The 13395-nt window shown below is 47.0% G+C and overlaps 2 protein-coding genes across 2 annotated transcripts; both read left to right on the top strand.

Moving 5' to 3' along the window:
- The first annotated feature begins 2147 nt into the window (after positions 1-2147).
- On the top strand, positions 2148-5753 carry si:ch211-261d7.3 (myb-related transcription factor, partner of profilin). The gene is made up of 4 exons (XM_035383849.1): positions 2148-2288; positions 2605-3406; positions 3555-3980; positions 4427-5753. Exons 2-4 carry the CDS (start codon positions 3154-3156, stop codon positions 5128-5130), a joined length of 1383 nt encoding a protein of 460 aa, XP_035239740.1. The 5' UTR covers positions 2148-2288; positions 2605-3153; the 3' UTR covers positions 5131-5753.
- An 861-nt stretch (positions 5754-6614) lies between these two features.
- Positions 6615-12885, top strand: zgc:66448 (uncharacterized protein LOC327401 homolog). The gene is given in 4 exon segments (XM_035424636.1): positions 6615-7062; positions 7454-9726; positions 9814-10211; positions 10213-12885. Coding segments are annotated over 4 exon segments (3618 nt in total). The 5' UTR covers positions 6615-6905; the 3' UTR covers positions 11003-12885.
- The last annotated feature ends 510 nt before the right edge of the window (positions 12886-13395 follow it).

Here is a 13395-nt window from a genome sequence, read left to right as displayed (position 1 = left end):
ATGAACATTTTCAGTCACCTGAGGGAGAATTGCTCTTCTGTTTTTCCTTACATATCGCAGTAATGCACAAGCATCATAATCATTCAATGTTTGCTTTCGACCACAATTTCCAACTCTACTTACTGATGTCTTTCCTGTAGATTTAAATGCAAATGTCACTTTTATCTCTGTTCTTATTGAACCACTAGCCAGTTGAGCAGTCTTTGTGACTGATGCTCCTGCCATCCATGTCCCAATAATATATATATAGTACACACATTTGATTCCAAATGATTACCGTGAAAGACCTGTGTCAACAAGAAGTTAAAATGTAGCAGGCCCTCTGGACCAAATATTGCGAGCTTCTTACAAAATATTAAGGTTCATTTTTCAGAGACGGATCAATTATACCACCAACATCAAAATCTCATTGAGAAATATATATATAATAAGTATATCAAGAAATAATTGATTGTAGATTATAGATATAGAAATTAGCAAAATAATCACAACTGTCCTAATGGAAATGGTCACCTGTACATTTGTCCCTCTTGAATAACCATGATTCATCTGTCCACAGTAAATACAGAGAGGTCCAGTTCAGACCAGTTCAAAATGGTGTCTGCAGGTACATTCATGATTTTTTTTTCTTCCATGGCTCAAGGACAATTCATTGATATACCTGGGAACTGGCATCTGGCAATGGAACTTTATGTTTAATCAAAAATAGAACTGTGATAATAGGGACATTTTTTGTACCACTGGTAAGAACGTACATTGGTTTGTGCTTTTGGAACACAGTCTAAAGTCTTGACCAATGTAATTTGTGTACAATATTCGTAATGGGCCATATAAATTGTAAATATGTCTACATTTTTGTTTGCTTAGCATGTGTATGTATGTGTTCTGTTTGCCCATTGTAAGACTCATTAAAAAAAAAAAAAAACTTTTTAACATAAAGAATGTATGGTAGTGAAAGGGAATATATATTCATATATATTCGTATATATAAAAATATTTCAAAGCATTAAAATGTGTATTATTAAATAAGATTTTGGAACTGATTCGTATTGTTGTGTGGTCTTCAATAAAGCTCACGAATAGTGAGCAGCTGATGTGTTGCATCATAATTTCTCAGTATTGTCGTGCGAACACTACCAGTGTTTCCATTACTTAAATCAAAGTGGCGAGGAAGTGGGACGGGATTTGTGAGTGTACCCGTTTGGGCTTGAACCCCTGTTGCAAGTGGGTGGTATTGTCACATGGCAATGCCGGTACCAATCCAATCTATGATGCGTCGTAATCGCTTATTATTTGTACGTTAAAATATATATACACTCTCAAAAAGGTGTTAGTGTCCAGCAGACTTTTTGTTTTGCTACTTACTCTAAACATATTTTTACTACTTTTGTGTTGCAAATATACAATGTATGTGTCACAAAGGGAGACTTTAACACTTTAACACCATGTTGTCCTAGACATGGAAATGCGTTAAAAATAATGACACGTTATGTGTTGTTTTTAACACACGCATGTTACGCAAAAATTGTTTTGAGCTGTTGCAATTTATGCAAAAAAATATGCATTGCCTGTATTGTGAAAACGCTATGCTGGTAATACGAATGTGTCTTATTGAGAGAGAGAAATTAAGTTGCACTTTGATTTTTAGTTCACGTTTTATTTATTTATTTATTTTAGAACATTTGGTATTTTCCGTGCAGTTTTATTATATTATATCCCAAGTTGAGTTATAATTGAATTGATAAAGTAGCCTAACTTTCAGTTAATAGGCTATCACAATGCTGATTTTCTTAGTTCCCTATATTTGGCGTCTGTTTCAATGGGATCCATTGAAATTTAACCTCCTTTTTATTTCACGTTTTTACAGTTTCAGAACCGTACTTGCTTTTAAACAACTTGCGGGATAGAAGGTTAAGGAACAACAGTAATGAAAGTTTGTCCGAGAAGTATAATAACGGCAAAAAGCATGCACGCTGCGTCAGTGGTAAATGTACCGCAACAGCTTATTCAAGTGACAATATTACACTGTAGTTTAATAAACTACCATGTCAACTTATCTTTAAATTTTGTAGGTTAATTATGTAAACTTTCCACGTGTATCCAAAATATCAGTGTGCGTTAACCACATTTCAGAATAATCTTTGATGACGTCTATATCCAGCGACGCTTTCAAGTCTGTGTACATTATCTGAGAGGAGTCGGACATACGTAGAAAAGGGCCAGGGGGATTTTATTTTTCATTTATTTTAATCATTATTTCTTCGATTATTTGTTACCACCACTTTAAGGTGAGAAGTGCTATTTTGCCTTATTTAGTTACTTTCACTCGAATTATTAATGTCGTTGCCAGTCATGTTTACGACAGCATTGTCGCTGGCTAACTAGCTCGCTTGCTAGCGTAATTTATGCGGAATGCGCAACCGTTGCGGATGTGGTGCAGAAAAATGCGCATTGATGCGACAGCTAATATTTTTACATCAGCTTGGTAATAGATAGCTAGTATTATAATAGTTCTTGAACATTATTGTATTCACGATGAAATGTTAAGATTTGTGGAGAATTCTGGCTGATAATATTTCTTCTATTGTTCCCTTTTTTCTGTAGGAGTGAGCAACCCCCCTTAGTTATTTTACTGGTATGAAAGTGGCGTGAATGAACATGTCTGTACTGTTGCGGTGATCTCAATATTTATGTGCCTTAATGGTTTTAGTACTGCATTTGTGTTTGCACATGTATGTCTTGTGTTTGCATATCTGTGTATTGTCAGTGCATTTGTGTGACTTATTTGAAATGCCTTAGCACTTTATCACTCAGTACAGGTGTATATATATGATGAATAAATGTTTTAAAAGTATTTAAAGCTATTTTGTCAAGAGACATGAATGGTAGTATATGCAAGTGAGCTGGTACAGTGTGAGCAGTGATACTGGTGCCTTTTTGTGTGTCTGGCCACCTAGCTCATTGATAAGTGAAATCACTGCATTTGAGCAGGTGTATGAATGCCTTTTGATTTTCAGGCCAATCAGTTAGTTAACCAGTCAAGCGTATGTTCAGAAAAGGCACTGTGCAGTGTACAGCCCACTGTTGTGTAAATGTGATTGTGTATCTGGTTGCCTGGTCTGGTCAAGCACGTCTGCAAACCAGGCTTGATCCATGACTGAGTATTACGAGGAGGGGGGGTTGCTGTATGAGCACTCACCCCCCATGCACATTAAAGTGGAGTCTCCAGAAGGACCTTTTGGAGGGGGCGTGTCTGAGGATGGCTTCACTAGGGAGGACGACGACTCGGAGGGGAGCTGTGACAACGGGGAGTTGCCGGGGGCCCTACCTTTCAATGTGGTGGTTGTGCACCCCAGTATCATGACCCCGGGCATGTCCGCAGATGATCTTATCCCCCATGAACAAAGTAAGCAGTTGCCCCCGCCCCAATTAAAGCCCCATAAAATACAAACATTTACAGACAGTGGAAGGGAGACTCACTTTCTCCCTAAATAACACCATAGGGAGACAGAAACCAGCTGAAAAATGACTTCAGTTGTGTTTTGCTGTTGTAGATAGCAGTGTCTCTGCCGCCATGGTGGCTGGGGGCGGGGGCAAGCGGAAGAGCCGGTTCAGTGGGGCGGAGCTGGAGGTGCTGGTGTCGGAGGTGACGCGCTGTGAGGGGGAGCTCTTTGGGCCAGCAGGCAGGCTACGGCGCCGGGAGAGGGAGCGGATTTGGGGCGGGATCCTGGAGCGGGTCAACGCCGTGTCCCGCGTCCCCCGCACCCTTCGTGAAGTCAAGAAGCGCTGGGACGACCTGAAGAGACGCAACGGGGGCAGGCTGGCCGATGCCCGTCACCGCAGCTGCTGCCTGCCGTCTGGGCGAGGTGCCTCCACGCTGGGCCGGTCTGCTCAGGGGAGTCCCAGGCTCCATCAGGCCCGACAGAGGCAAGGGAGCAGGGGGAAGGCTGGTTACCTGTGCTTCTCTGATAATGATGTAGGTAGGTGGAAAGTGGGGCTTGATTGTAACTGAAACATTGAACAGTGTACCTGAAGTTATTTTTTTACTCACTCGCACATTTGTTAGCACGGTCTTTAAAGACACTTGTGGTTTTCTGTTCAAACAACAGACACATTTGGTTGGATTTCCCAGTCTGTATTTGAATGTCATTTCTAAGGGCCACTTACTTTCTGGGTTTTTGGCAGGCCAAAATACTGGTACAAATGTTTATTTTTTGTGTTTGTTTCTGGTGAACTTAAAGTTCATTCAAAACTATGGATTGGTAAATCATGTTAATTTCAAATGACAGCAAAAAAAAAAAAAAAAAACACACATTCTTAAAATCTAAAAATTCTAAGGAACACAAAAGATTTATTGTGTGCAATCATCAAAGCTGTTCCTTCTCTCTCACTTCCCCCCTCCCCTTCCCTCTCCCCCTCCCCCCAGTGGCTGCTGGAGCTGTGGACGGGATGGAGAGAGATGGCTTTGAGAAAGAGGAGGAACAGTCCGGAGGAGGTGGGGACGAAGGCGACGGGGACGGTGAGGGAGGAGACAGCAACATGGAGGACAAGCTGGGACTGGGGCTAGGCCTGGGACTGGGGCCGCCCCCTGCGTCGGAGCGTTGGCTGCCTCCGTCCCCCCTCTACAGTGCCCCGTTTCTTAACGGAACGCCCCAGCCCAGTCCCCAGCCTTCTCTCGGGGCCCCACACGGCCCCGTGGAGGTGCCCCTTCGCGGCTCATGGCTGGAAGACGAGCTCAGGGGCCTGGGAGAAGCTGCGGCCCATCTCGGGGACCGGGTGGAGCAGCACCTAAGAGAGTTCGGTGAAAGTTTTAGACGTGACGTACGGACGCTAGTGGCCTCACAGGAAGCCCTGTCCACCAGCCTACAGCAGAACAATGTACTTTTGCAAAGGCTACTGGGAATCCTTGAAACGCAGCAACAGCAACAGCAGCAACAACAGCAACAGCAACCGCAACAACAGCCCCAACACCCAGGCATTCCTCCACCCCCAGCTGCACCACCAATCCCGGCGCCACCTGATATTCTAGATGGTACCGTCCAGGCTGATCCGTCAATAGAAATGGCTGGGAGAGCCCAACGCCCACGGCGGGGGAGGACTGGTGACCAGAGACGCAGACGAAGGCGCTAGCCAGAGAAAATACAAATTGGCTAAAACAATGGCTTTAAATATTATGAGCAGCCCTTCTTTGCTTGGTCTTTAAGTTGAGCTTATTGTTAGGTTACCCCAGAATTACCAAAGTTTTCTTCAGCTTCTCAGCCCAATAATGCCTTTAAGCATCACAGACAACTTCATTTGCAAAATCAGTCCTAATAAGTAACAGCACTGACAAACTAGATCCATTCCGATTCATTATATCCACAAGCTCACAGTAAATATTCTTGTTGATAGACAATCAAAATTCTATTGGCTCAAGTCATGATATGGAGACATTAAAAATTGGAAATATGTTTTTCCATTTTATATGCACCTGTGTAAAGACCTAATTTAGAATAAGCACTTTAGCCGCTGGTTTAATAGTATTATTTTCTTATCCCTATTTTCTGAAACTGAAATATGCTGGTTTTATTGTATGCGCTGTTATCTTGCATGCAGTTCAGACTGGAGAAAATAAAATGCAAGGGATCTGCGAATTGAGCTCAGCATTCATGTACAATTTTGCACAATTTATATCTTGTAAATATTTAAAGGATGTGTTCTGTCAAGTTGTATAAAATAATTATCTAAATGTAAATAAAGACAACCTGACACGGCAGCATTTCAGTTGTTGTTTTGTTAGATTGCATTTAATGTGTATGATTTCCTGGATGTACACTTTGATTAATTTGACATTTTAAATAATCGTAATTAAACCAAGGTTATAACCGATACAAGCACTTTGAAACACATTTTGTGTTGCAGAAACGGATCACTACAGAGACATCTAATTTCAGGAAAAGAGAAAAGGATATATGTTTTTGTGTGTTATTTTTGCATATATATTTCGTATAAATTGATGCACCACCTCTCAAAAAGGCATTGAGATCCTGTTTTTGGGTCTGACATGCGGTTGACTTATGTCCTCAGTAACTACTCATGTTGCGTGCTTGTATTGTACGTGGTATAGCGCTTCCCTGGTTGAACTGTTCTTGGTCAATTCATTGCCCTAACCCGTCCATAGTGAAAAGAATGTTCAGGTAGTTCAATGCATTTGTTTGAGCGACTCACTCGATAGAACGCGTCTGAAGGCATCGCACATTTAAACAACTCCAAAACGTATATTATGTCAGGTGTTTTGACAAATCGTCGGTTACAGGGTTTGATGTGGTAGATGAAGGTGAACAATTCGTAACGTTATAACAAACGCAAATTCGGTCAGCCAGTGTTTCAATCAACAACCTTAATCAATGAATAAATGTTAAGTAATTGAATGTATAAGATGACACAACGATACTCGTATTGTTCTGTAAGAAGCAACTCTGTGACTTTGAGTGAAATGTGTCAGAAATGTGTCAGAAATGTATGTCGAGGTGAAGGCTGAAGTTAGTTCTGTTGCGGTCGATCGGATAGGGAGCTGAACAGGGTGCTAGCCATGGTAAGTGACGTCATCGCAACCGGAGTCTCTTGCATTTCTAAGTAGGGAACAGGGGTAGCGTGGGACAAAAAAAATGGCCGATGTGCATTCACCAGAACCCCAGAGACACCAGGTAGAGTCGCTCAGCTGCTTGGAAGATGACCCGAGGGATATGGCAGAGAAACACGAGGAAGGGTGTTCATCGAGTCCGCCTGGTTTTGCCGTCGGTCATGACGACAGTAGTAACAAGAACGAACGCAATTCTGAAAGTAAAGTATCTGGTGATGGTGTGGCAGGGTTGCGCGGTAGTCAGACTGAAATTAGCATTGCCCACCAGACAAATAATGCTACAATGGTACCCAATCTTGTGATTGACTTAACAGCGTCCGAACATGAGGCCCACACGCACCCCGTCGTTTCCTGTGATAACCAGCGGGAATTTGAATGGTCCGAGGCGGAGGAAGAGTCGGAACTACACAGAGATGCAGTGGAGTACGATGAGAACAACGGTCAGTAAAGCGTATTGTTTTCAAAACGGTCTTAGCGAAGAAGCTAACTGGCTAGCTAACATTAGTTTGTTACAATTTCGTGATTAAACTACAGCGCAGTGGGATTAATTTAGGAAACTAAGGTACAGTTCGCTGGTTATTGTAGCCATCTTGGCAACAGACCGGTTTTAATAAATAATATTCGTGGGTTGTTTAGCTCGATACGTTATTTTAGAAAAATACATTTTTGCCTAGCAGTTTGTATAGTTGGGCTACTTCTCTGTAGATATGGCAGGACACTATGTATGCAAATACGAAAACAATGCGAGTTATAGATATCTGCTCTTGCTGTTGTTCCCACCACGTTGTTTTGAATATTCTGTAAACATCGGTCTCCCGTGTTCCTGTGCAGTGCCAGAGATGGGGGTGGACGTCTCACCCAAACTAATTGACAATGGAGTGGAATCAAGCCCTGGAGGGGAGGAGGTGGAAGCTGCAAAGCCTTCTTCGCCATCCCAGGACAGGGAGAAAAAGGTAAAGGGCACGGACAAGGAACTGGGAGAGAAGGAGGGAGGGACGGCGAAAGCCGAGGCGCCGGTGAAACAGAAGAAGAGCCGGCTGATATGCCGGGAGTGCGGCAAGCTGTTTACGCGCCGCGAGACGTTCAACCTGCACCGGCACTTCCACACGCACCAGGACGAGCTGGCCTCCCTCACCTGCAAGGAGTGCGGCCTCACCTTCCAGCACCGCAGCAGCCTGATCAAGCACCGCAGCGAGCACAAAGAGAAGAGCGCGCCCGTCGTTTTGGAGAAGAGGGTCCACGGCAGGGAAGGGAGGAGCCTGCAGTGCGCGCACTGCGGGGAGACGTTCCGCACGCTGGTCAAGCTGAGGTGCCACGCTTGCCGGCTGGCCCCGGAGAAGCCCTACCGCTGCCCGCTGTGCCGCAGGGAGTTCCAGTACAAGGTGTCGATCAACGCCCACATGCAGACGCACTCCCTGGAGAGTCCCTTCCGCTGCCAGGAGTGCAACAAGGGCTTCCAGTGCGCCAAGACCCTCCGCGTGCACCAGCGGTCCCATGCCGCCCTCAAGCCCTTCGAATGCCCCGAATGCGGCCTGGTCTTCCGCCATCGCTCCATCATGGAGGACCACCGGCGCAAGCACTCGGCGGGGGGGCGGCCCCACCAGTGCGGCATCTGCGGCAAGCGGTTCAAGTTCAGCAGCCTCCTGCACCAGCACCAGTTCCTGCACACGGGACAGAAGCCCTTCCAGTGCCCTGACTGCGGCAAGAAGTTCGCCTTCGCGCAGAACATGCGGGCGCATTGGCGGCAGCACCGCAAGCTGGTGCACGCCTGTCCGCGCTGCCCCGTCACTTTCCCGGACCAGAGCAGCCTGAAGGTGCACATGCAGAGCCATCGGGCTTCAGAGGAGGGCCTGGCAGGGGCGGTCCAAGTGAACGCAGATAGCGGCAAGGTTCGGGAACGGTCCCACACTTGTCCCCTCTGCCCCCTCGTCTTGCCTGACCTGGCCGGCCTAAAGGCGCACATACTGGTCCACGAGGCGGAGGAGAGGTTTGGAGGGTCGGAGAGGGTAAGCATGAACAATGGTGAAAGTCAAGAGCGCCCTCTCACCTGCCCCCACTGTCCCCTGGTCTTGCCTGACCGGAACAGCCTGCAGGCTCACGTTGTGATCCATGAGGTACCAACGGAGGAAGACGGTGTGGTGCTGAGGGTAGGTCGAAAGCCAGGCCCCAAAAACGTACAGGAAGTACCCGGGGGAGGGTTGAGCGGGGACCATGCAAACCGCAAGCCCCTGAAGTGCCCAGAGTGCGGCAAGACCTTCCGGCACCGTTCCGTTCTGGAGCTGCACATGCGCATTCACTCCAGAGACAAGCCCTTCCAGTGCAAAGTGTGCGGGAAATCCTTCAAATTCAGCAGCTACCTGCAACAGCATCTGATCATCCACACGGGCCAGAAGCCCTTCAAGTGCCCGGACTGCGGCAAGGACTTTGCCTTCCTCCAGAACATGAAGACCCACCAGAGGCTGCACCAGCAGAAGCCATATCGCTGCACCCAGTGCCGCAAGGGCTACAGTGAGGAGAGCGAGCTCCAGCGCCACATGGTCTCCCACACCGGTGACAAGCCGCACAAGTGCCAGCTGTGCAACAAGAGCTTCGGGCTGGCCTACCTGCTGCGTGACCACCTCAACACCCACACTGGGGAGCGGCCCCACCGCTGCCTGGAGTGCAACAAGTCCTTCCCCTGGCTGAGCAGCCTGCTGGTGCACCAGAAGATCCACGCCCGCAAACGGCAGGGGCTCAGCCAGCCTCTCTCCCTCCCGATGGCGGCCCAGAGGGGCAGGGGTCGGGCCAGGGGCGGCAGGGGCCGGAGAGGGGGTAGGTGGGCATCTGCCTGGCCCAGGTGGGGTGGAGGTGAGGGCGCGGGTATGCCGCCTTCGCCGTCTTATCCGGTTGCCGTGGCGAGAGAGCCAGAGTGGCCGGGAAGGCTGGCTCAGCAGCCGCCCGCGATCTACGCCTCACAGTTCAATTTCCAAGAGCAGTGGCAGCAGCACCAGACACAGCAGCAGTGGAGGTCACAGGTTTTGGTCCAGCAGCAGCAGCAGCAGCAGCAACAACAACAACAACAACAGCAGCAGCAGCAGCAGCAACAGCAGCAGTGGAGATCAGAGGTTTTGGCCCAGCAACAGCAGCAGCAGCAGCAACAACAGCAGCAACAACAGCAGCAGCAGTGGAGAACAGAGGTTTTGGTCCAGCAGCAGCAGCACCACCAGCAGCAGCAACAGCAGTGGAGATCAGAGGTTTTGGTCCAGCAGAAGCAGCAGCAGCAGCCTCTGAGTTGGGCAGATGTGCCCACGTCAACCCAGGTGGGCCGGGCCAGCATTCAGTACGGTTCCCCTCTCCCTCCGCATGTGGACGTTGCCAGCTTGTGGGGCTTCCAAACAACTGCGTCTGTACCCCGCACCCTGAGCTCGCCTGCAAAATCTGGGGAGGGACTTGAGCAGAAGCAGCAGCAGGCGCCCGCGCTGGGCTGGGCGGATGGAGCCTCGGCAGTGCCGATGGGCGTGGTTCAGCGGGAGTCCTCCCGTTCCCACATTGGCAACGGGCCTGCCGTGTGGGGCTTCCAGACACCCCCGTCTGTGCCCCAGACCGTCGGTTCACCCAAAAAAACCCGGGAACGGGCAGGACCAGCAGCAGTCTGCAGTGTGGACTAGTGCGCCCGCTCCAGCGAAGATGGTCCCGAGTTCGGTCCAGTACGAGGAGGCCCATCCCAGACGAGGGAATGGAGGTGCTAAGTTTGGATTTCAGCCTTCTCTAGACGGCCCAAAGGCCCTGAGTTCTCCAAGTAAGTTTGGGGAGGCGCAAGACCAGCAGCAGCAGAAAGCGCAACAGCCAATGATGGCTAATCTCCAAGCCCAACCAGATCAGACCACCCCTGTTCTCTCACTGCCCCCACCCCCCGCTCCTCCTCCTCCTCCTCCTCCTCAACACCATGCTTTACCTTCTTCTCCCTCAGTTTCCTTAGCCCTTCCACAGACCCTCTCTTTACCCGCCTTGCAAACCCTCGCTCTCCCTCCCCCTATTTCTCTGTCTCTTTCTCTTCCCCCTCCTCCTCCTCCTCTTCCTCTTCCTCCTCCTCCTCAGTCCCTGCCCTTACCGCCCACTCAGCCCCACCGTCCCGACGGCAGCGGCACCGGCTCGCTCCCTCCCTCCACCCAGAACAACTACCTCGCGCAGAAGCGCATGATTTGCGAGAGGCTGCCCTGCCCCCCGGCCTTGCCGCTGCTGCAGCCTGCGCCGCTGGCCAAAGTGCACCAGGCCGACGGCGGCCGGCCCCTGCCATTCGCCCGCAACCCCCTCCTCCAGTGCATGATCTGCGGACACTCTCTGCCCCGGGAGCTGGACTTGCACTTGCACTACATGCAGCACGCGCAGGGGGAGATTTAACGCCCCTACCACCTGCGAAGCTCGCGGGCACGCATCGATAAGTATTGCTTCCTCACTGTAACGGTCATTTCAACTGCCTCTCTCGTTGTTCTCTCTTTGCTTCAGCCAAATAAATATCGGACACAGGTCGCTCAGCCGTTGTCAAGCTGCTACAGAGTATCAAGTCCAAAATGCACTTGGTGGATTTATCAGTAATTTTCACGGAATTTGTAAATGCTGGAACATTGCTGTAACTTTATTGGTGGGAAGTCATGCAACCACAAGAAAGCATGCAGCATGTGCTATAGGTTTTATACCTTAATGCATAGAGCTATATAGTGTGTGGGCTGGAAATGTACCTGCATACATACGTCGTTTTAAGTGATAACTTTCAGTGAGAGGACTTCAAAATCAGTTTTGGCGATTGGAACTCAGTTTTGATGCTTGTCATGTTCAAACTTTTTTTTAAATTATTAACAAATACACTTACATTGCATAGGATTTGTTGAAATGTCTTCATTGAACTGGCCTTTGAAATGATGTCAAATGAAGTTTGATGCCACACAGTTTGGTGCCTGTGGCCTGTATGCGTTGAGACACGTCAAGTTGTTCGCTAGTCAATTTTTGGTTTCCTAGGTATTGTTTTTACTGTTGCTTATTTAAAATGCAATGATTTTCAGTGTCATTTAAATCCATTCCATCCATTGGGCTATTTTTTTGTCTCATTTCAGTGGTAAATTGTCCCCAATCAATGCAGCCTTCCAAGAAGCTTGCATGGGCAGTCTCGTTTTGGAATAGTAACACCTCATTGAATATTAATTTTTCTTTCTTTCTTTAAAAAAAATTTTTTTTAAAGAACATTTGCAGTGTTGAATTACAGACGGTGCATCATATTAGGCGGACAATGCCTTTTAGGGACTGTGATTGCAGGGGCCAGTGTCTGGAAAGACCTGCTTGTGCTTTACTACTTTATTTACAATGAATATGTGATTTCTTTTCAAAGTATAAAATAATTTTGTTTCAGCTGAGCTGTTGCTCCACGAGAAAGTCCGTAACACTGCAAAGTGGCAAACAGTCCACCTCCGATATTCAAAAGAACTTTATACATATGTACATTTTTAGAGAATTTATTTGTAATCTCTTAAATCAGAATATGTGAAGCACCACCATTTTAGGTTTGGTGTGTGTTAATGTGTGCTTGAGGATTCAGAATTTTGTGTAGAGGCCCGATTGCAGCGAACAAATAATTTTGGTCACTGTTAATGTAGACCTAAGGCTTAACTCATTACTCCCATTGGTACTTAGGATGCATCAGAACAGGAGTTTGGTGCATGCTTGATTTGTTGTGGTCTTCTGAACATCTGATCTCTGTTTTTGAGGCCATTCATAAAATGGGAATTTCCAAGGAAACAAAGCAGAACGATTCAGTCTTTAACTTTGACATTTGAAGAAATCTGGTCAATATACACTAGTGCAGTTATATTTAAAAGTTGGTCATACTAGTAAATCATTTAACAATATGTTTCTTTTATAAGTGAGAATACAGATAATACTTTTTAGTACTGTTACTCTGTGGGGGGGGAACAAAACATCAGTGTTGATTCTCTGTTGCACATGGCATGTGATGATATCTTCTGTCGTGTGTTGCAATAAATCTCAAGTGCCTACGAAGGCCTCTGGATGCAGGAAAAGTACTTGCTGTGGAAGCAATGCTGTAACAATCTGTCATTTTTTAGTTTTCTTGGCCCTGTCCGTTCCATTACAAAGCGGGCACAAGCAAAACGTTCAGGAAAGTGAAAAGAAAATATTCTAAGATTATTAAAAAGGTGGAAATGCAAAGGAAATAAGTAACTGTCCAAAATGTACCTTAATGGTAAAACTGTTCAGTAAAATGCTTTTGCCAATATGTGTGCCTGTGTCCTTGCCTGCAGGTTTGATTACTACATAACTGAAAGTGGCAAATTGAACGAGATCCATGGTGGACTTTGTTTAAACATTATAATGCAAAAGATCTGACAGGGGTTTTGTTTAGATTTTTTATCATGCCCTACAATCCATGACTATTAAAACGACTAAAGTAGACAGTATACTTCGTACGAAGTATAACTTTTTGAGCAAAACGAAGCAATCAGAATAACGGACGAACAAAAGGACGCGGTGTTGTGTGTTCGTACGGTGCAGTGTGCGACGGCCTCCAGGGAGAACTTTTCGAAAAGTTCTTTCTTGTTCTCCGACCTACCCCTCTCAGCTATTGGTCCAAATGTCACATAGTTGGTTACGTCACGGTTGAGAGTTCAGAGCAAGCGGCCAAAACCACACTTTACAGACAAAACTCTCCATTCTCCGTCCTACTCTGATTTAGAGGGCGAACGTACCATCTTCTTCGCTTTTTTTTTTTCTTTTGCACAGCTAGA

Source organism: Anguilla anguilla, chromosome 1, assembly GCF_013347855.1.
Source record: "Anguilla anguilla isolate fAngAng1 chromosome 1, fAngAng1.pri, whole genome shotgun sequence".
In the NCBI taxonomy this organism is placed as follows: Eukaryota; Metazoa; Chordata; class Actinopteri; order Anguilliformes; family Anguillidae; genus Anguilla; species Anguilla anguilla.
The sequence above is the reverse complement of the archived record's forward strand: the minus strand, read 5'-3'. Positions and strand labels throughout refer to the sequence as shown.

Excerpts from the sequence above, each read along its gene's own strand:
- si:ch211-261d7.3 (XM_035383849.1), top strand. The coding sequence starts at position 3,154 with ATGACTGAGTATTACGAGGAGGGGGGGTTGCTGTATGAGCACTCACCC. Across the intron at positions 3,407-3,554 it reads TCTTATCCCCCATGAACAAA|ATAGCAGTGTCTCTGCCGCC; the intron begins GTAAGCAGTTGC and ends TTGCTGTTGTAG. Across the intron at positions 3,981-4,426 it reads CTTCTCTGATAATGATGTAG|TGGCTGCTGGAGCTGTGGAC; the intron begins GTAGGTGGAAAG and ends CCCTCCCCCCAG.